General features: G+C 49.2%; 1 protein-coding gene and 1 non-coding gene across 2 annotated transcripts in view; both read right to left on the reverse strand.

Moving 5' to 3' along the window:
- The window catches only part of ME3 (malic enzyme 3), a 232382-nt gene that overhangs the window by 51840 nt on the left and 158156 nt on the right, over positions 1 to 22386 (reverse strand). Inside the window, exons 6-7 of the mRNA XM_055416165.2 lie at positions 17000 to 17161; positions 1405 to 1508 (exon numbers count right to left, since the gene is read on the reverse strand). Coding sequence (XP_055272140.1) covers positions 1405 to 1508; positions 17000 to 17161 — 266 coding nt within the window. The remainder of the gene's footprint in view (positions 1 to 1404; positions 1509 to 16999; positions 17162 to 22386) is intronic.
- LOC129549128 (small nucleolar RNA SNORD30) lies at positions 15328 to 15397 on the reverse strand. Its single transcript, XR_008684488.1, has one exon. It is a non-coding gene; the product is annotated as a small nucleolar RNA SNORD30 (small nucleolar RNA).

Consider the following 22386-nt stretch of genomic DNA (forward strand, 5'->3'; position numbering starts at 1 on the left):
ACTCGGCCCGTCCACCCCCAGACTCCACACTCTGCCACCAATCTCATCTTTTCTATAGAATCATCCCTACCTCATATAACTTTATTACTTTTCCCCAGCTTAAAAAATGAGACCAGGGACTGCCCTGGTGGTCCAGCGGTTAAAAATCCACCTGCCAATGCAGGGCACGGGGATTGAGTCCCTGGCCCGGGAGGATCCCACATGCCGCAGAGCAGCCAAGTCAGTGCATCACAGCTACTGAAGCCCAGATGTCTAGAGCCGGTCCTCGGCTTCACGAGAAGCCGTTGCAGTCAGAAGTTCACGCACGGCAATGGAGAGGGGCCCCTGCTCGCCGCAATTAGAGAAAGCCCCCGCCCAGCAACCAAGACTCAGCACAGCCCCAAATAAAAGAAGCAAATAACTAAAAAAAATAAAGACAAAAACCACAGCAACAATAAAACGCTTTCTTATCTCCGGATAAAGAATCCAGGTAAGCAGGCTTTAAAGTTTAGTAACCTGCCCACGGTCACAGACCTGGAAGTGGTGGGGTGGGTGTATCCACCCCCAAAACCCACCCAGATGAGATGTCCTGGGCTGCAGAGGCCAGACCAGCTCTCTCTCCAGCCAATCGCTGAACTCAGACAACGAAGTCCCTTGTCAAGGATGTGCAGACCAGCTTTACCCTCCCCGGGCACTCTTGGGGTGGCAAGCAAGGCTGGAGGTTTTCAGTGAGAAGGGACCTCTGGATCTGCGGGGGCCAGCTGAACTGCTGAGACTGTCTAGACTGTTGGGCCTATCAGACTTAGCGTGGGAGGACGGGGGATGTTTCCAGAACAGCCATCGTGCCATCCCAGCAGCATGCCAGTCCCCATAGGGGGAGCGGGTGGCAATGATGGCAGACAGATGGGGCAGGCTAGGGTGGGGGGCAGGAGCCGCCAGCATGATGCACCCTTGCACAGAGATGACACCTCGTAAATCTCGCAGGCCCACCCATGTGGCCTGCAGCAGTGGTTTATTAACACTGCCTGGTCCCTGGAGCCGGAAAATGACAGCTAACAAGGCCAGCTGCATTGCAGGCCATTCCATCAGAAGGACACACTTCTCTCCCCCAACACTAAGAACATCTCTATTTCTGCCAGGAACCCAGAGCAGCTGGCCCAGGGGGGTTTTCCTCCTGGGACATCAGATACTTAACTGCCCCCCGATCACAGGGCCTTCAGCCATCACCCCTCCTCTCCCTTCTCGGCTCCCCAAGATTCTCTGAGAGAGCGAGCCCGTTTGGCTTTGAGATTTCCAAGGACACGGGGTCAAGTTGGAATTTTCGGACCACCCGGAAAAGCACGCGTCTCTGCCAAACCTTGTGTTGACTGAGTCATCCTATCTCTTAACGGTCCTCTTCCACAAGGGGCGGACTGACCCACTTACTTGTCCGTCACGGCCTGCATGAACTCGTCCAGAAGGTCGTCATACTCCTGCCCGCGGACGCGCCGGTGTTTCAGGCCGATGTACAGGGGGTCCCTGAGCAGCTCCTGCAACAGACAGCATCTGCCTCGTCAAGGGTCCCGGGTTGGCAGGAAGGGGTCAGTGAGGAGGGCTGGGGGGTGCCTGTCCCCCACTCCCGCTCCCCACGTGCTGCCTGGAAGGGTCGGAGGCAAAGCCACTGATGCAGCGTGGACCTCTGGGCAGGGGGTTCACAGTTTAGGAACCAAGGATGCTTGAACTAGCAACTCTCTCTGATACAGTCTTCCAACCTCTGGGGGTGGCTCTGGGTTCACCCCAGGGCTTCTGAGCAGTAACACCATGGACACTTGGGCCTGGACAATTCTTTGACGTGAAGGTGAACCTGCATATTGTAGAATACTTAGCATAGCAGTGTCTCCAGGTCCTTCCCACTTGAAGTGAGTAGCACCCCCAGGTTGTGACAATAAAAAAACATCTATAGACACCACCAAATGTCTCCCCAAAGGAAATTTCCTAAAGGAAATCAGTCCTGAATATTCATTGGAAGGACTGATGCTAAAGCTGAAGCTCCAATACTTTGGCCACCTGATGTGAAGAGCTGACTCATTTGAAAAGACTCTGATGCTGGGAAAGATTGAAGGCAGGAGGAGAAGGGGACGACAGAGGATGAGATGGCTGGATGGCATCACCGACTCAATGGGCATGAGTTTGAGTAAACTCTGGGAGTTGGTGATGGACAGGGAGGCCCGGTGTGCTGCAGCCCATGGGGTCACAAAGAGGTGGACACCACTGAGCTACTGAACTGAACTTTCTCCCTAGGGGACAAGAATTGACCCCATTAAGAACTGCCACAGGCAACATCTGGATCGAGGTACTGGGTCTCAGCCAAAGTCACTGATCTGGACTCAAATTAGGAAATTTTCCCTTCCTCCCTCCTGTCCTTCCCGTGAACGCTTACTGAATACCCATCATGTGCCTGGCACAGGCACATGTCTCCCCAGGGACACAAGGAGAGACTGATACAGCCAGCATTTTCCATTTAAGAAAGAAGCCCGCCGTAAAGCATCCCCGTGTCAGGGGCCCCCGCCTTCTGTGTCTGCGCTGGTCTGATGGCCTCGCCCGCCTCTCCTGTACCCCTCACACGCAGGCCTACACCCTTTACTGACCCTCTAACGGCCTGCTGCCATTGGGCCTTTCAGGGGATTTGTGGGTAAGAGACGGTCTCTGCCTTCAAGGTGCTCAATGTTCTGCAGGTTGGCTGATGAGTCAGTAAACTCGACTACAGATGAGAGACACTCCTTCAGCACAAAGTGTGGTCCATGGCAGCACAGAGAAGGGGTAGAGTAGTTCCCACCAGGGACAAGTGGGGATGATGACATGGAAGAAATGGCCAGCATTAAAAGATGAGCAGGGTAGGGGAAAGGACTGGGGGAAAGGACAGTTAGGGAGTCTGGGATGGACATGTGCACACTGCTGTATTTAGGATGGATAACCAACAAAGACCTACTGTATAGCATATGGAACGCTGCCCAATGCCAAGCGGCAGCCTGGATGGGAGGGGAGTTTAGGGGAGAATGGATATATGTGTATGCATGGCTGAGTCTCTTTATTGTTCACCTGAAACTATCACATTGTTAATCAGCTACATCCCAATACAAAATAAAAAGTTTAAAAAAAATGACAGATTTTGCCAGGTGGGCTGGGCCCTCCAGGCTGAGAAGTCAACACAAAGAAAGGCTAGGAGCTGGAGGTAAAAGCAGGAAAAAGCACCTAGTGACCTGGTGTGTTTAAGAAACAGGAAGCAATTGTACATGTTAAGGTTTTTGGAAATTATCTCTTTTTGTGTCTTCCTCCCCCAAATATGCTTCCCAGGTGGCGCTAGTGGTAAAGAACCTGCTTGCCAATACAGGAGACGTAAGAGACAAAGGTTTGATCCCTGGGTCGGGAAGATACCCTGGAGGAGGGCATGGCAACCCACTCCAGTATTCTTCTCTGGAGAATCCCCATGGACAGAGAAGCCTGGAGGGCTACAGTCCATTGGGTCACAAAGAGTCAGATATAACTGAAGTGACTTAGCACATATACCCCGAAACATGAACCTCCTTGGGGCTCCTTGGGGCCTTTGCTGCTGCTGCTGCTAAGTCACTTCAGTTGTGTCCAACTCTGTGTGACCCCATAGACGGAAGCCCACCAGGCTCCCCCTTCTCTGGGATTCTCCAGGCAAGAACACTGGAGTGGGTTGCCATTTCCTTCTCCAATGTGTGAAAGTGAAAAGTGAAAGTGAAGTCGCTCAGTCATGTCCGACCTTAGTGACCCCATGGACTGCAGCCTACCAGGCTCCTCCTCCATGGGATTTTCTAGGCAAGAGTACTGGAGTGGCTTGCCATTGCCTTCTCCGTGGGGCCTTCATGTTATCTTCAAATCTCCATCCGGACTGCTCCTGCAGGATTCAGAGGCAAGCACATCATGAGTCCTGCCCTCAAGGGGTTTGGCGTCAAGTCTCAGCTCCAGCACTGACTAGTTGTGTGACCTCAGGTAAATAACGTGACCTCTAGGAGCCTTCTTTTCATCTGTTCAGTTCAGTTCACTCGCTCAGTCATGTCTGACCCTTTACCACTCCATGGACTGCAGTACACCAGGCTTCCCTGTCTATCACCAACTCCTGGAGCTTGCTCAAACTCATGTCCATTGAGTCAGCGATGCCATCCAACCATCTCATCCTCTGTTGTCCCCTTCTCCTCCTGCCCTCAGTCTTTCCCAGCATCAGGGTCTTTTTTAATGAGTCAGTTCTTTGCATCAGGTGGCCAAAATATTGGAGTTTCAGCTTCAGCATCAGTCCTTCCAATGAATATTCAGGACTGATTTCCTTTAGGATTGACTGGTTGGATCTCCTTGCAGTCCAAGGGACTCTCAAGAGTCTTCTCCAACACCACAGTTCAAAAGCATCAATTCTTCGGTGATCAACTTTCTTCACAGTCCAACTCTCACATCCATACATGACCACTGGAAAAACCACAGCTTTGACTAGACGGATCTTTGTCGACAAAGTAAAGTTAGACGGGAATAAGATACCATCTTCCCAGCTTGATGGTGATGAGGAAATGAAATAATACTGATATATGTGAAAAGGCTTTGTGAATCATAACATATGCTGTAAAGTAATGGCAGCAGCTTTAACTTTCACAGTGTTTCCTATGTGCCAGGTACTTCAGAAGGAGGGCCAGACACAGCGAGGTTAAGAGACTCGACCAGCCCTTGGGCTAGTGCGTGGAGGAATCTGGATTCAAACTCGTGGCTGCCAGCTTTGGAGCCCATGATCCTAACCTCTGGGCCAAGCTGCTTAAGCGGTTTTTCGGCGCATCAGCCAGAATTGACGTGTCCTTTTAAAGATGCCAGCCTAGGTCCATGCTGTCTTGATGGCGCTGTAGGAGGTGGTGGAGGGAAGGTGTAGGGGACAGAAAGACCAGGAAATATCTCCCTTCCCAACCCCTCACCCACAATCTCGGTCCACATGTCTGAGGTGGATTTAACACTTTCTCCAAGGAACCACATGGCTACATCTGAGAAACGTGGGACCTAAACTTCATTTCTCAATCTCTTCACTTCCTGGGTTATGCATCCTTGAGACTGTTTAGGACTCTGCTCTAGCAGGGGTGTGTGTGTGTGTGTGTGTGTGTGTGTGTGTATGTGTGTGTGCGTGTGGGCAAATGATGCGAATGGGACATATAGCCTTTCACTGGCCACCTTCAAAATGACCATCTGAAAGCCACTGAGAGACAGCAAACATCCAGCCAAGGGGACCAAAGAAGTAAATGATGATGTACCAACAAGATGGACAACTCGGCAGCCACAGAAATTGGGTTAAGCCTATGCAGACACCTGGACAGACATGTATGAGATGATTTGAAATGGAAAAAGTGGGAAACAAAATTGCACAGATATCCCAGTTTCCTCTGTCTGAAACACATCAACACAGAAAAGGCTACACAGAATGATAAAAATGGTATAACTCTTGGCATTTACAGAAAACATTCACTTTTTTCAGTTCTTACAGAGATGAAAGGGTCCACAGTAAGTTATAATTTGTCATGTTTCCAAGAGACAGATTGACTCAGTGGTATATTAGGCAGCCAAGAATGGTTTTCCTGGTGCTATGTATGTGGTTTCTGGGGGCAAGTCCAATTCTCCAGTGGTACTGAAGAATTTTAGAAGTTTCCAAAACCTTCTCAGTATATCTGTATTTAAGATGAAGGGTCAACCCTAATGAAGAACTACTGAGTTATAAGAGTGACTAGGAAGCTTTGAAAAAAAGTCTTGATATTTTACAGTATGTATTTTATTTATAATAAAATGTTTTATATATGAAATATTTCAAAACTAAGTGCACCAAAAAACTGGGGAGAAAGTTTCTATGTGGAGGTGACACATCTCATACATGTACAGAACTTTCGAGTAATTCACTTGTTCTGAATCAAAAGTAGCTTGATTTGGGACTTCCTCTGTGGTCCTGTGGCTAAGACTCCGAGCTCCCAGTGTAGGGGGCCCGGGGTCAGTTCCTGGTCAGGGAACTAGATCCCGCATGCCACAGCTAAAGATTCCACGTGCTGCACAAAGGCAGCAAGTAAGACCTGGCACAGCCAATAAATAAATAAGTATTAAAAAGAAACCATGTGTGGAATATGATGCAAACATTTTTCTAAAAAAATAGTTTGAGCCTTCTGTCCTACATGCTCTCATGCCCACTTTACAGATGAGAAAAGTGGAGCTCAAGGGTTTAAATAAATTACCCAAGCTCACACAGCCTGAAAGTAGCAAAGCTGAAACCGAGCCTCGCTTTGACTGAATCTCCTGATGGTGCCTTTTCTACCCCATTGTTTGACATTGCAGGGACCAGGGACTGTGGCTCCTGACCCCCTGACCCTGGTCCTCCTGAGAATCCAGGGGTGGCTGGAAGCTCCAGCTGCTGCTGCCGACCCGGCTGGGGAGCAGCGACAGCTGGGGTGGGTGGGGTCTGGGGAAATGCCGTGTCCACATCTCCAGTCAGCTGGTGGTCCTTCTGCAGGAGCGAAGGCGGCTCCTCACGAACAGCAGAGGGTGGAGCTTCCACACTGTCCCGGCACCACATGGAACAAGAAATCCACATTCCGCCCTGTGTCCCACTGAGTGACATAAAGTGGGCTTTGGGATCGGACTCACCTGGGTTTGTATTCACACTCTGTCACCTAATGAGTTTTGAGACTCCGGGTACTTGCCCCTGCTTCGTTTTACTTCTCTGTCCAGTGGCGATAATAACGATCTCTCTCTGTATATTTTATTGAAGTATAGTTGACTTACAATGATCTCCACTGCATAACGCAAGCTCCTTGAGTAAAGGGTCCTTACTGACGTGCATTTCTCCCTAGTGATGCTTACCGTGCTGTGCATGGAAGGCCATTTAAAAGCATCTATGATGTGAGTTGCATTTATTTCAGGACTGGGCTAAGGAGATGCTGAATTAAAACTATGCAGGTCTTAGAAATCACTTGGTTTGGCTTCCTCCAAAGGAGTTTTTGAGGCCTGGAAACGTTAAGTGAACTGCCTACGTTCACAAAACGAATCTGGTGGAAGCAACAGGGTGGCAATGACTAGAGAATGGAGTCTTCCCAGGAGGGACCAAAGTCCTTACCTCCAAGCCTGCTGCATTCTCTCTGCTAGGTTGTTGCCAAGTTCCCGCTGGCACTAAGTCGGTCTACAACTTTAACTTCAGGTTGAGGCTCTACGCAAAGCAGATGAACCAAAACTTTCTCTGCTGCCATGGGAGTTGAGTATGCCTTCCATGGGTGTCTGCCTGGCTTTGACTTATTTTTTTAAGGGGAAAAAAAGTATTTTATTGAATCACAAAACTGAAAAGTATAGAGGTAGACTGACTTCAGATATAACTGAAGCCAGGTACCAAAATAATTACCGTAAGGCTCACTCTTGCTATTTAATCTCTCTCTAAACCCTACCTTCATAGCTCTTCCTGCTCTGTGTTGCATTCCGCTTTCTTTATTGTGATAAAAGTCACATAATATAAAATATATTATTTTAACCATGTTTAACTGTACAGTTCAGTGGCACTAAGTACCACTTCAGTTCAGTTCAGTTCAGTTGCTCTGTCGTGTCCGACTCTGCAACCCCATGAATCGCAGCACGCCAGGCCTCCCTGTCCATCACCAACTCCCGGAGTTCACTCAAACTTATGTCCATCGAGTCGGTGATGCCATCCAGCCATCTCATCCTCTGTCATCCCCTTCTCCTCCCACCCCCAATCCTTCCTAGGATCAGGGTCCTTTCCAATGAGTCAACTCTTCGAATGAGGTGGCCAAAGTATTGGAATTTCAGCCACTTAATGTACCACAATTGTACGTTATTGTAGAATTCTCACCATAATCCATCTCCCAAATTTTTTTGGTTCCCGAGCTGAAACCCTGTCCCCACTAAACACTAACTCCCCATTCTCCCTTCTCATCACCCTTGCCCCTGACCACTGGCACCTACCAAATGTACTTTCTGACTCTGTGAATTTGACAATTTTGGGTACCTCGTATAAGTGGACTCAATCACCGAAGAATTGATGCTTTTGAACTGTGGTGTTGGAGAAGACTCTTGAGAGTCCCTTGGACTGCAAGGAGATCCAACCAGTCCATTCTAAAGGAGATCAGTCCTGGGTGTTCATTGGAGGGACTGATGCTGAAGCTGAAGCTCCAATACTTTGGCCACCTCATGAGAAGAGTTGACTCACTGGAAAAGAGTCTGATGCTGGGAGGGATCGGGGGCAGGAGGAGAAGGGGACGACAGAGAATGAGATGGCTGGATGGCATCACCGACTCAATGGAGGTGGGTTTGAGTGAACTCCGGAGTTGGTGATGGACAGGGAGGCCTGGCATGCTGTGATTCATGGGGTCGCAAAGAGTTGGACAAGACTGACCGACTAAACTGAACTGAACTGAATGTATGTTGGAATGTGGGCTTCCTCGTGGCTCAGCAGTAAAGAATCAGCCTTCTATGCAAGAGCTGCAGGAGACTCGGGTTCGATCTCTGTGTTGGGAAGATCCCCTTTAGGAGGGCATGGCAACCCACTCCAGTATTCTTGCCTGGAGAATCCCAGGGACAGAGGAGCCTGGAGGGCTGCAGTCCATGGGTTGCAAAGAGTCAGACACGACTGAAGCAACTTAGCACACACATGTTGGAATGCATTATTCAGGTTAACATAATATATGCCGGCTCTGACTTTTCAAGGTGAAAAATCTTGGAAACTAAACGTCATGGAAAACAAAACGGCTTGCTCCTCTTCACCTGCCATGTCATCAAGCGCTGGGTTTAAACTGGAAGATGAAACTCTTGGTCTGGAAAACTACTTATCTTGCACAGCGACAGACACACAAAGGTGTTATTCAGAGAACATCTGGGGGTCTGGGGAGCTCATGGGATTGGGTCGCGGTGTGGACACAGGGCTCTTTCTCCCTCCAGGTGGCAGCTATGCCCACCACGAACTTCTGTGTAACCTCAGTCAACCCAAGGGTAAATGGCAACGATCCTATGACGGGCCTCCCCATTGGTCACAGGTGTGCAGATAGCCAGCGCCTGAGGGCGTTGTGGGTGAATGATATTATCTGCAGTGAGGAAAATCTTGTCAGGGAGAAGGAATCCTTCAACCCCCAGCTCTGGGGGCGATCCCATGCTGCCTTGGCAACCAGTAACTCCCAAGGCACCGAAGACCAGGTTCTGCCAGTGATCTGTCTCCTCCACCCGCCTCTTCAGTCATTCCAATGATACTCTCTCAGCGTCTCCTTGAGGGGACACGCCATCAAAGCCCCACAGAGACTCTCACAGCATCTCCTTCAGAGGAGACCCCATCAAAGCTCAAGACGTGGGCAGGAGAAAACGCAAGGGCTGAGAAGCCAAGCCTAGGGTTGCCCCCCAGGATCCTTGGCACAGAGTGGGACAAGCGCTGGGTTTGCACTTAATTCGGGGAAGTCATTTCTGCTCTGGGGCCCCTTTTCCTGTGAAACCAGGGAGGGTGAGCCAGAGGCACTGACTAATATCTTGTGTGTGTGTGTGTTAGTCGTTCAGTTGTGTCCAATTCTTTGTGACCCCATGGATTGCAGCCCGTCAGGCTCCTCTGTCCATGGAATTCTCCAGGCCAGAAAAATGTCTTTTTGAGAGTCTCCATCTTTCTCTCTGGTTTTCTATTTCTCTCTCTCTCTCTCACACACACACCATCCTACACCAGAGACCTGGGGTTCATGCCACAGTGGGACTAGCACAGAATGACTTCCATCACATTCTACTGGTTAAAGCAAATCACAGGTCCACACCCGATTCCAAGGGGGAAAGGTAACACAAGGGTCTAAACATCAGGAGGCATGGTTCATTGGGAGCCACCAAGGTAACAGACAACCGCACCCCATCCAGCCTGGGAGGGACAAGGAACGGGGCAGCCAGCATTACCAGAGGCTGTGCCCCAGAAATGCAAGAAGCGCAGAGAAAAAGAATAACATCCTTCCACAGAGAAACAGGGAGGTGCAGCATACACAATTGGTAGTCAGTTATTGAGTACCTGCTGTATATAAGACGCTGTGTCAAGTGTAGTCGGCAATCCTCCGAGAAATAAACAGTCTGCTCTCAAGGATCTATGAATGCAGAGATATTCTTATCTGCCTCCTGGAGTTCAGACCTTACCTCTAAGCTTTCTCAGCCTCCGAGTCTCTTTAAGAAGAATTCTAGGGTGGGAATATGAATTTGGGGGTTACCAGTTCATAGGTGGTATGTAAGGTTGAGGGCTTTCCTGGTGGCTCAGACAACAAAAGATCAGCCAGCAATGCAGGAGGTCTGGGTTTGATCCCTGGGTCGGGAAGATCCCCTGGAGAAGGGAATGGCTACCCACTCCAATATTCTTGCCTAGAGAATCCCAAGGACAGAGGATCCTGGTGGACTGCAACCCATGGGATCGCCAAGAGTCAGACACGACGGAGCAACTCACACACACACAGGAGTGCGCATGTGTAAGGTCAAGGGCATGATGGGGTTCACCTAGTAAAAGAGAGCGGAGAGAGCAGAGTGCGTCTTACTACTGATTTTGAAACTGTGCCCTGTGAATAACTGCAAGTTAATCTGCTCAACAAAATTTGGGAGTACACTGTGAAAGTCGTTCAGTCGTGTCTGACTCCTTGTGACCCCATAGACTATACAGTCCATGGAGTTCTCCAGACCAGGATATTGGAGTGGGTAGCCTTTCCGTTCTCCAGGGGATCTTTCCAACCCAAGGATGGAACCCAGATCTCCCGTATTGCAGGCGGATTCTTTACCAACTGAGCCACCAGAGAAACCTAGTATCTCGTCAGTATGCTATCTCATATGGACAGTGTGTGACTCTACTGTGTGTGTATGAAACAAGGTGCACACACAATCCACACTCAGCCGTCGGATCCTCATACGGCCGTTGGATCAACACACGGCCTTCAGATCTACACACGGGAGTCGGATCCGCATACAGCCGTCGGATCAACACACGGCCGTCGGATCCGCATACAGCCTTCAGATCCACACGGCCGTCGGATCCGCATACAGCCTTCAGATCCACACGGCCTTTGGATCAACACACGGCCTTCGGATATACACACGGCCGTCGGACCCACACACGGCCTTCGGACCCGCATACAGCCGTCGGATCCTCAGACGGCCGGCCGACGGATCCGCATATGGCCTTCGGGCCCCGGGGTGGGGTGGGGGGAGGGCCAGAGCAGGCGCCCTGCCGAATGGGGCGGGGCTCCTCTCCCTGGCGTTTGGAACATCACGGGATGCCCCTCCCTCATGCGCTCACGCCTCATATATTTATTTTTCCAAATCTCCTTGGTGTCGGCAGGTAAAAGTGACTCAGAGTTTTAGGGCTGCAGACACAGATGTTTTCCTTCAACAGGAAACCTGGAGGGGTGTTTTCTTTGACTCTGATTAAAGCTCTTTTTGCCTCAGGAGTTTTTTTTTTTTTTAATAGAGACACACACACACAGTTGGTCTAGTTGTTCTGACACAAGCCTTCACCGCAGCATCCTCCCTGAACTGGCACAGAGATGGTAGCTCAAGCAGACGCTCCCTCTCCCGTGGCTTGCTCTGGGCAAGAGATGTGCCCCCCGATTTCGAGGGGGAAAATCTTGCAAACTGATTATTTTCAAAAAGACCTCTAGGATGGGACACCACATAGTGAATGCGTTTGGAGAGAGATCACTGTCCTCCGTTTCCCCAAGGTGGGCCTCTTTGTAACTTCCTTAAAGACAGTCTGGAGGGAGTTCACCTCTCCTTGCAGGGGTAGGACTGTGAAAATGGCATCGCTAAGCCTTAGTTTGATCCTGACTGTCTGTGCAACCCGGAGTGTGGGAAACACCTCCTTTCCCACTCTTCATCACCCAGTCTAGAACACAGATGCTTGACATCTTGGAGCAGTGTGCCATGGTAGACAAGGCAACTCTGGTAGCCAGAGAGAACCAGGGCTCAAATCTCCGCTCCGACACTTAGAGCTGTGGGGCCTGAGGAAAACAGTCAGTGCGTTTCAGCCTCAGTGTCCTCATCTGTAAAATGGGGAGACCAATATCTCATATGTAGCAGGCACGAGAGTGAAATGAGACCTAATCTTACAAGGTCCTGGCTTGGGTGATGACTGAGGTCTCCCTGGCCTGGGTGAGAACTGCTTTCTCTCACACAAATGGTGTTGCCTGATCAGGGTGTGCTCTGTCCTCCAGCTGGGGAACCCTCTGGTCCTTTCTAACAAGAGGGAGTAGGCCCAGGGGAAGCTCTCTGCCTTCCACACCCAGGAGGGAGAGGTGATGCGGGGCCAAAAGCCACAGGGTTGGTGGGGAAGCAGACACTTGGAGTAGCTGTACCCCTTGAGCCATTAAAATGATCCATTAGGTGACAATGCTAGACCAGTCCACCCACGCCTGGCTCTCATTTATCTCCCACAGCCTCGCAGAGTGCCTGACACCTACTAAACACTTCATAAACTTTAAAAAAAATAGGTAAAGAGAAAGTACTGACAACATAATTCTCACTGAAGAAATCAGAACAAAATTAGGGGCACGGTGTGATGACAACGGGGCAATAAGGACATCCATGTACACGCACAGGGACACGTGGGGTGGCGGCACAGAGGTGGCACAGCAGGAGAAAGGCCGCTTCCTTCTTCCTTTAGAATTCTGAATAACGCGTTAAAGTTACTTTAGGAATACAAATTCTAAACGTCAAGAAGTGCCTTCTCCTTATAAAGTGACCAGAACCTGGGCAGGCGGTGTGGTGAGGAGGACACAGGTGGTTAGGGCCGCCTCCTGCCGAGGGAGGAGGTAGACGGGCCCCTGGGCTAGACACCTGGGGTCTGTCAAGTGGCGGGAAACTGAAGCTTTGTTCTCACCCAGACACTCCAGGGACAAAGCCAGCGGCAAGAGCTGAGCTCTGCTGAAGTGAAGAGGGAAGGGGACCACTCGGGTGCCCACTCCTGAGGTCAGGAGAACTTCCCTGTCTGTACGTGCTCAGGAAGGCTCCTCGGGGGTCACAAAGGGAGGGGGTGGCAGCCCATGATAAGTGTGGACATACCCCCACAGGCCTCTGTGGTGGGGTCCATCTTAACAAAAAGTTGTACTCATATCTTGGAAGAGTCCTAGGACAAGTCCCATGTGAAAAGAGAAACAAAATAATTGGCCAAATGCAAATAAAGGCCTTAAAAGACTGTCCTATGTAGGTGATTTAAACCGCCTTTCTACAGCACGCCTCTCCAGGTGTATCCCTGCCTATCTTCTGACTCACTGTACGCCTCACTAGAGAGGGCTTCTCCAGTGACTCAGTGGAAAAGAATCCACCTGCAATGCAGGAGCCGCAAGAGACTCAGGGTCCATCCCTAGGTGGGGAAGATCCCCTGGAGGAGGGCATGGCAACCCACTCCAGGATTCTTGCCTGGAGAATCCCATGGACAGCGGAGAGTGGCAAGCACCTCATTAGAAAGTATGCCTATTCCCTTTGTCTCCAGGTGTGTATTTCTACCTTGCTTCTATCTTAAATATTAATAAACAAATTGCTTCTCCCTGTGTTCTCCCGCATGTTATGCTGTGCCTCTAATAAGAAACTTTGTACCTGTTATGATGGTTTTTGCCTCCTTGAAACATTCTTGCTTTCAGATGAGGGAAAGAACCAGGGAACTTTGCATCTAGCCTCTAGCCCTTGGTGGTCTGGTGGTTACGACTCCCGGTTTTCATCCAGATTACCTAGGGTCAGTTCCTGGGTAGGGAACTAAGATCTCTCTTCAGGACCACTCACTGCTCTGCCTCCAAGATCTCTGCCGTTTCTAGCAGATCTTAGGGAAATTAATCTCTCTGGGCCTCAGTTTCCCCAGCTGTAAAAAGAGGGCAATAACTGATGCTCCACCCATAGGGTTACTGTCAGCTTAAACAGGGTGGTCTATGAAAGGGCCATGGTTACCGCTAGTTTCCACCTTTTCTGATGGGTTTGTTACAAGTTGTAGTAGTGTAGTTGTTCAGTCGTGCCCGACTCTTTGCCACCCCAAGAATCCTCGAGTGGGTTGCCATGCCCTCCTCAGGGGATCTTCCCAGCCCAAGGATTGAATCCAGGTCTCCTGCATTGTAGGTGGATTCTTTACCATCTGAGCCACCGGCAAAGACCCTGGTAGTTACAAGCTGAGGCCCACTCTAAACTTCTGCACATCATTGCTGGGTGCCGGACCTTTAATCATAAAGGATGTCAGACACCTGCTAAAGGCAGCCAGCACCCTTCCAAGGGATGCAATGGCCTCAAAATGAGCCTCAAGCCATTCCATTTCTTGTGTAGAAACAGGTTTTAGGAGAGAGAGAGGGAAAGGTCTCGATTAAATCCAGTTGGAAATAGCAGGAGGTGATGGGTGGGAATAATAACACAAAGTTTGCTCTCCTCCCCCACATTTACATGGCTTCCGCACATGTTCTTTGTGGTCAAGGGACAATTTCAGCAAAAGTCAGGCATCTGGTTGGGCAGGGGGAACCACAGCACAGGGCAGGCCTTCAAGACTGGTCTTGATGAGCAATTATAAGGCGTGTACCACTACCCAGCCTCCCTTCTCCTAGGCTGGTGGGGAGGCATATGGAGAAGTGCTTCAGATGTGGGAGAGCACTCGGTAACCTTCTGGCCCAGGCTCCACTTTCACTGGCAGGGGTGGAGTCAGGAGGGATACAGGGACTCCCCTGGCCGTCAGGGGTGGGGATCAGGGCCCGTGTTCCCAGCAGCACTTTGGCCGCTGGCTCGTCCTCCCCCAGCCCCTCCCACCCACAAGGGTTCTCTGTCTGAAGCCAGGTCGGTCTGCTTCTCCCTCGCTTGACTGTATCTGGGGGTGAAAACTGAATAAGCATCATTCCTCACTAGGGGCTACGGTGCATACTCTTGTTTAGAAACGAGGGTGTTGTGTGGTGTCCAGAGGGGAAGGAGACCTTGGAAAGAGCCATGACAAGTTCTCCTGAGAAAGCTCACACAGGATACCAACAGTATACGCTTTTCTGACAATATGAATCAAGAATCTAATTAGTGACCATTTGTTCTTTGCCTCAATATTTCTGCTTGTAGGAGTTTATCTTTGGGAAATCATCAGGGATAGGAAGACTGACCTGCAAAAATGGGTATGAGAGCACAGTTATATTTTCAAGAAGAGAGAAACAACCTAAGTGTCCTAGATGGAGAGTTTCTTATGTGAACTGTGATACACCAGGAGGCTATGTAAATGACATTGTGGAAGAATGGCTAGTGACCTGGAGAAAGCTCCTGACATACACTACCTTAAAAAAAGCAGGAAACAAAATTGTATATGCAATATAAACTTAACTTTGTTTCTTTTCTCTAGAAAATCAGATTTCCGAGTCTCAATAGCAAATCATCAGCTAAATGAGATTTCATGTAAATCATCACATATTTAATTTTGCTTTTATAAAAGCTAAATTTGGTGGGGGTAAGGCTGGAAAGAAATATTCCAAATTGCAAACAATGATTATTACTGGTTGTGTGACTAATATTTTGTTTTTAATACTTCTCTGGATTTTTCTCACATGGACATGCACTGATTTTAAATCCAGAGATAAATGTCATTAAGAAGGAGTTCTTTCATGTTCTCTGACACAAAGACACAGGGCTGTGAATCGCAGACAGCATGAAGAACGTGACCCAGGGTGGTGCTACCCAGAGCAGACAAACTCCTGGCTGGGGTTTGAGCTCCTTAAACTATAAATCTCCCAGAAGCCTGCAGGGGCTCCCAGCCACAGTTTGGGTCAGTTTCTCCCCATGGGTTTACAGGACACGCATGTGCCTGATCCATGCATTTCAGCCTTTGGTCCCAGTGCTTCGAGTTTTAATCCGTTTACAGAGGTGGTTGTTGTTGTTTATTCACTAAGTCATGTCCAACTCTTTGTGACCCCAGGGACTGTAGCCTGCCAGGCTCCTCTGTCCATGGGATTTCCCAGCCAAGAATACTGGAATGGGTTACTATTTCCTTCTCCAGGGGATCTTCCCTACCTGGGGACCCAAGCTGTGTCTCCTGCATTGGCAGGTGGATTCTTTACCCCTGAGCCAGCAGGAAAGTTCTTTACAGAGGCAGTTCACCTCTGAAATGCTGAAAAAACTGCCCAGCAGCCACTCCCACCTCAGTGGCTTTCTTCATTTATGGATCACAGAGAGAGAGGCCACCAGGGTAATGGAAACTGCCTGGGGTCACAGAACAAGGGCGCACAGAAAGCCTGTGCAGAGGCACCTTGGCAGGAGGGAGGGGAGCAAGAAGACCCAGAAGAGGCTGGGGGAGGACAGTGGGGCTGGGAGGGCGGAGTGGGCAACCAGGATGGAGACAGGTCTTTGAGTCACCGCCATGTAGGCGAAGTGTCCTAGCAAAGAGGATCCCAGAGAGAAATGGCCCCGTTGTAGGGAAAAGCCAATTCTGCATCCATTTTGGAACTGTTTCTTCAACTTGCTTTCCTTTGTTTTTGTTATTATTATTTTAAAAATTTATTTATTTTAATTGGAGGCTAATTAATTTACAATATTGTATTGGTTTTGCCATACATTGACATCAATCAAATGTAAAAAAATAGAAAGACCTGCTTCAAGGAATCCTGCCCCTCTGCCTGACTGTTAAACTAAAGTGCCTTTGTTCAGGACCGTGTCCACCTATGGACAGCTGGAAGGAAGAAATGAACACATCCCCTGCTGAGGCTTGCCGGTCTAGGAAATATTTGCAAGATTAATGGCCTTTTTACTTTGCTTCCTCACTTCCCCCATCTCTGATCTATTAAAGAACCTGGCATCCAGCCCCTGTAAGATGGTTATTTTGAGACATTAGTCTCTCATCTTCTTCGACAGCTCTCCGAATAAATAAAGTCACATGCCTTGCCTCAGCACCCCATCTCTTGGGTTTACTGAGCTGTTGTGCAGAACAGCCTGATGTTGCATAGACAGATTACTGCACAAAGGTGCTCCCCACCCCACCCCAGCTTCTACCCTCCAGCTCCCGGCCCGGGCGGCACATTACCTCATTGTTGGTGCCCACGTCCAGCAGCACAGGGAGGCACTGTCGCGGGTTGACACCTCCACACGCTGTGTACAGGGCCAGCTTGCCCACGGGGATGCCCATGCCGTAGCAGCCCAGGTCTCCCAGACCCAGAATGCGTTCCCCGTCAGTCACCACCACCGCCTGGAAGGAAAGGCAGGACATCTGTACAAAGCTCCTGTTTGTGCAGCCTGTTGGGCCTGATGATGATCCTTACTGTGGGAATGGCAGGGATATATGTGCTCAGATGCTCAGTCATGTCTGACTCTGCAACCCATGGACTGTAGCCTTCCAGGCTCCTCTGTCCATGGGGCAGGGATAGAGTAGGATAATCAAATAGTTAGCTTAGAAACCACATTAGGGAGGGAACTTTAGGGGGCTTTGAGAGACCACAATAAGACTAATCATCACTCAAGAACAAAATGAGAAAATTCTGAAGTACTGTGGGCTTGCTTCACTCACAGAGCAAAAGAAGGCCCTTAGCATCAAAGCCAGATTGGCTTGCTTAACAATAAAATCAAGACAACTTGCTTAGCAAGTTAAACTATGCGACAGAAGCACAAGACATGCCCCCAAACAAAACAATGGAGGCATGAGACCTGCATCCTGCCCAGTGAGCTCAGTTAATTAATAATCCCCAAAACATGCTCTTTGACCCCCAAGACATGTCCTTTGCACAAAGACCCCCAAACAATAAAAGTGAATAAGGCCTACAACTTGCCCAGTGGTGTCTTCAGGTTAATGACCCTCAAAACATGCTATGTGCACACAAAAAACAATCATTTATGGAAAGGTGACTTTTCAAAATGAAAGGCCCTTATTGTACTGAGACCTAGAAATATGTTTCCAAAGTGCTATGACAGTCCTGGCTGGACCATACAGCAACAAGAAAACTTCCCTGCCCTACCGGGGGAGGAACTGATGAGGGAAACATGACATCTACTCAAGAAAGGCAAAGAAGATCTTCTCCCCTGCCCCTCTCTTCCTGTGATTATGAAAATGCAACCCACTGAGTACTCAGGGCAGTGAGAGCCTGCCCGGGAACCATACAAACTCACAAGTGAGCCAACTCTAATAAACTTTGTGTGCAAAGTTGCTTCAATCGTGTCCAACTCTGCGACCCCATGGACTGTAGCCCGCCAGGCTCCTCTGTCCATGGGATTTTTCAAGCAAGAATACTGGAGTGGGTTGCCCTTTTCTTCTTCAGCAGATCTTCCCCACCCAGGGGTTGAACTAATGTCTCCTGCATTGCAGGCAGATTCTTTACTTCTGAGCCATCCCTGAGTCAGGGCACTTTGCAAAAGATACTGTGCTAAATCCTGGGAGAAGGAGCTTCGGTTTGCTTATCTATAAGAGCAAGAATGCGTGGACCCCACCCTTTAAAGGAATAATGGGCAGAAGAGAGATGGAATGTGTATATTTATACTGACTCTGGGGCAAAGGATGAGAGCCGTGTCATAGCTCAAGAGAGAAGGGAGAGGAACTTCCTGCAGGGCAACTCTTCTTGGATGAGGGGGAAACACATGCCAGACCTTGGAAACGTGGAGATTACCCATTTGATGCAAAGGAGATTAAGGTCCAGAGTGGAAGTGGTGGGGGTAAAGGGTGTGTGTGTGGGGGTGGGGTGGGGTGGGGTTTGGGTGCCAGGAAAGGAGGCAATGGAAAATCAGGCTGGAGTCAGACTGAGGGGGGCCCTGAAGGTCAGGCCAAGGGAAGCCCCTCAGGGTGACAGTGAACTTGTTCATAGGTCACCCCAAGCTCTCCCCAGCACTGGTTCCCTACATCTCCAAATGAGTGGAGTTTACGGGGCCACCCAGCCCTTCCCTGGAACCAGCTTTGGGTCAGGACGTAGGACCAGCTCTGAGATGTGGATGTCCTGGGCACCATAGGGGTCACTTTACTCCATGTGGCACAGTGCTGGGCCCCATGGATAAAGAGATGAAGACTCCGTCCTGCCAGGAAGGGTTTAAGATCCAGCACCTGCAAGCTCTGTAGAATCTTCTGTCTCTTTCTCCAGGGGTGAGAGCACACAGGGCCTTTTAATAGACACTGGTGTATAGATTTTTAAAATACCCCTTCACCTCTGGAAAGGGGGCTCTTGAGAGGGCCGCGGATGCGTGACTACATGCTGTCTCCTTGAGATTGGTCTCTTGCCTCCGGGGTGAGGGCCCCTCCCCCGACCCTGTCTCAGGCCTCACCTGGTTCTCCCCACACCTGGCAGGGAGGCAGGTCTGTGATGGTTATCCCCGATTCACAGGTGAGCAAACTAAGCTCCTGGACCTTCCCATTCTGTACGTATTTGCTCAGTATCAGCCCCACGCCAGGCACTGCACTGGATGTTTGCACAGCAGTTATCTTAGAAATGCTGGGTGACTTACCAAGGGCACCTTGCTTGTGAATGTGGCAAGTAGGGGTTCTCGTTAGACTTCAGGTTCCTGGACTCCTTCTACTCCCCCCCAATCCTCCCACCATTCAGCTGAGGAAAGCACCCGTGTTCTTGGCAAAGTCTGGCCCCACCTCCCATCCGACCTCTCCGCGGCCTGCCTCTGACCCTCTCCTGGCCTCTCTACCCGAGTCCATGTCTTCACACTGTACCTGGGGGCCCACACTTTGCACATTTCCCTACCATCTCTCCTAGCTAAAACCTCCTTATTCTGATCCCCATGTTCTCACACTTGCTCTCTGCTGAGGTGCAGAGAGAGGCACGGAGTTCCACAGGGGAAACCAGCTATGTCTCCAGGGTGCCCTTCTTACAGCTCTGGGACTTTTCAAGACAGTGGTGGGGGACTTCCCTGGTGGGCCAGTGGTTGAGACTCTTCACTCCCAAGGCAGGGGGCATGGGTTTGATCCCTGGTGGGATCAAAAAAGATGGTAGCAGAGGTCTGACAGGGTCCTCCCAAAGTGGAGATGTCTGCAGGCATTTGACTGCATGCCTGACTGCTCCAAGGGAATATCTCACCTCCATCTGCCGTCCACTCTCAATCCTGTTAACAGTTGTGTTACTTATTAATTTTCCTTTTTTAAAACACTGGAGTATAATTGCATTACACTGTGGTGTTAGCTTCTGCTGTACAACAGAGTGAACCAGCCATATGTGTAATATACCTGAATCCTCTCCCTCCAACCCACCCTCATCCTGCCCCCGTAGATGGTCTCAGAGAACTGAGCTGAGCTCCCCTGCTATACAGCGGTGTCCCACTAGCTATTTTACAAAGCCCTCCCTGTGGCTCAATGGTAAAGAATCCACCTGCCAAGCAGGAGATGAGCATTCAATCCATGGGTTGGAAAGATCTGGAGAAGGAAATGGCAACCCACTCCAGTAGTCTTGCCTGGGAAATCCCATGGACAGAGGAACCTGGTGGGCTACAGTCCATGGAGCCACAAAAGAGTCGGACACGATTTAGTGACTAAACAACAACAAGTGTATATATTGCAACAGCTTCACAACCAGGCTCAAAGGCCTTTTTTTGTTGTTGTTCAGTTGCTAAGTTGGGTTTGACTCTTTGCGACCCCACGGACTGTTGCCTGCCAGGCTCCTCTGTCCACGGGATTTCCCCTTTAGTGCCTTCTAACTGTCCATGAAATAGAGTCCAAAAGGCTTATCTCTTTAATGACAGGAACCCAACACGCCTTCTGGAACTTATCTCCAGTTACTCATCTGCACACAATTGCTCTCTCTGGTCAAACTGGCTGCACTCCCGCCAGAGGAGGGACACACTCTGTGTTCACCTTTGGTCTCTCTTGCCTCTCAGCCTCTGTCTCCTCCTGCGCTTTCCCCAGCAGTGCAGATCCTGCCATTACAACCTAATGTGATTTCTTCTAGCACCTGCTATATTTTCCATGCACCTGGCCTGTGCACCCTTCCTGGCTGCCCGCCTGCCTTCTGCAAACAATAATTAAGTACCTACTGCTTGCCAAGCCCTGCATAAGGTGCAGTTAAAGCCTTTGATAGTGATAGCATTTGCTCTCTTATTTAACATTTAAAAAATGCACATTTTATCTCACCCAACAGCCTATAGGTTAACAGCAGGGGTTTTGGCATCTAATAGCCAGCACTTGAAACTAGGCTCCTTGATAATGTACCATATGTCATCTTGGGTCAAACAGTAAATTTTCTGAGCTTTAATTTCCCATAATGTTAGAATAATTAAAATATTCAACTCATTAGGCTGTAAAGATGAAAGCTGTTAGTCACTCAGTCACGTCCGACTCTTTGCAACTCCATGGGTAAAGATGAAATTAAATAATAAATGTCTCATTTTAACCAGGGGCCTTGTACAATAAAGTAAATGATTGGCAAATGATCACTGCTCTTATGATTATATTGATGATTATTATTTAGGACAAAGGCTACATATTAGAATTTTTAATTGTTTCATCTCTCTTTAATTCAGCCTCACCACAGAAAGTCCATGCAACAATTATGTTAAGTGAGTGCGTGAAAAGGAAACCATGGAAGACCTTGGCAACTTTCAAGAAAGTCTGGTTATATGGGCTTCCCAGGTGGCGCTAGTGGTAAAGAACTCACTTGCCAATGCAGGAGACAAAAGAGACCCGGGTTTGATCTCTGGGTCAGGAAGAATCTCCTGGAGGAGGAAATGGCAACCCACTCCTGTATTCTTGCCTGGAGAACCCCATGGACAGAGGAGCCTGTCCGCCTACAGCCTAGGAGCCTGGCGGCCTACAGTCCCTGTGGTTGCAGAGGTGGACATGACTTCGAGACTGAGCACGCATGCAACTGGTCTTTCTACTCTTGGAGTCTCCTTATCCCATTTCTTTTTTCCAAAGCACAGCTAGATTTGTCGCTTTCTTGCCCCCACACCTCCAATGGCTCCTGATGCCTGTAAAATAAAGCTCAAACATCTCTGACTGACATTTAAGGCCCTCCATGATCTATGTCCAATCTACTCTTTGAATTTCCCTTTTATCCATTCCATGCTCCACCCAAATGGAAATACCGCTAATCTTGTATAAGGTGTGTATTTTCTAGCCTACACGCTGTTTTACACCTCAATCCCTATACCTCCTACCATCCTTACATGTTTCAAGGAACAGTTCAAAAGACACTTCTCTCCATATGAAGCTTCCCTTCTGGAACATATCACACCCAGCTCTGAATTCCTATAGCTTTTTAATCTCCCATGTCACCTAAGCCTTTCTTCTTTGTATGACAGTTATATCTATGTCCTTGTCTTGAAGCTCAACATTCAGAAAACAAAGATCATGGCATCTGGTCCCATCACTTCATGGGAAATAGATGGAAAAACAGTGGAAACAGTGTCAGACTTTATTTTTTTGGGCTCCAAAATCACTGCAGATGCTGATTGCAGCCATGAAATTAAAAGACGCTTGCTCCTTGGAAGGAAAGT

Source organism: Moschus berezovskii, chromosome 25, assembly GCF_049115385.1.
Source record: "Moschus berezovskii isolate FMDL1 chromosome 25, NW_MosBer_1.0, whole genome shotgun sequence".
Classification (NCBI taxonomy): domain Eukaryota; kingdom Metazoa; phylum Chordata; class Mammalia; order Artiodactyla; family Moschidae; genus Moschus; species Moschus berezovskii.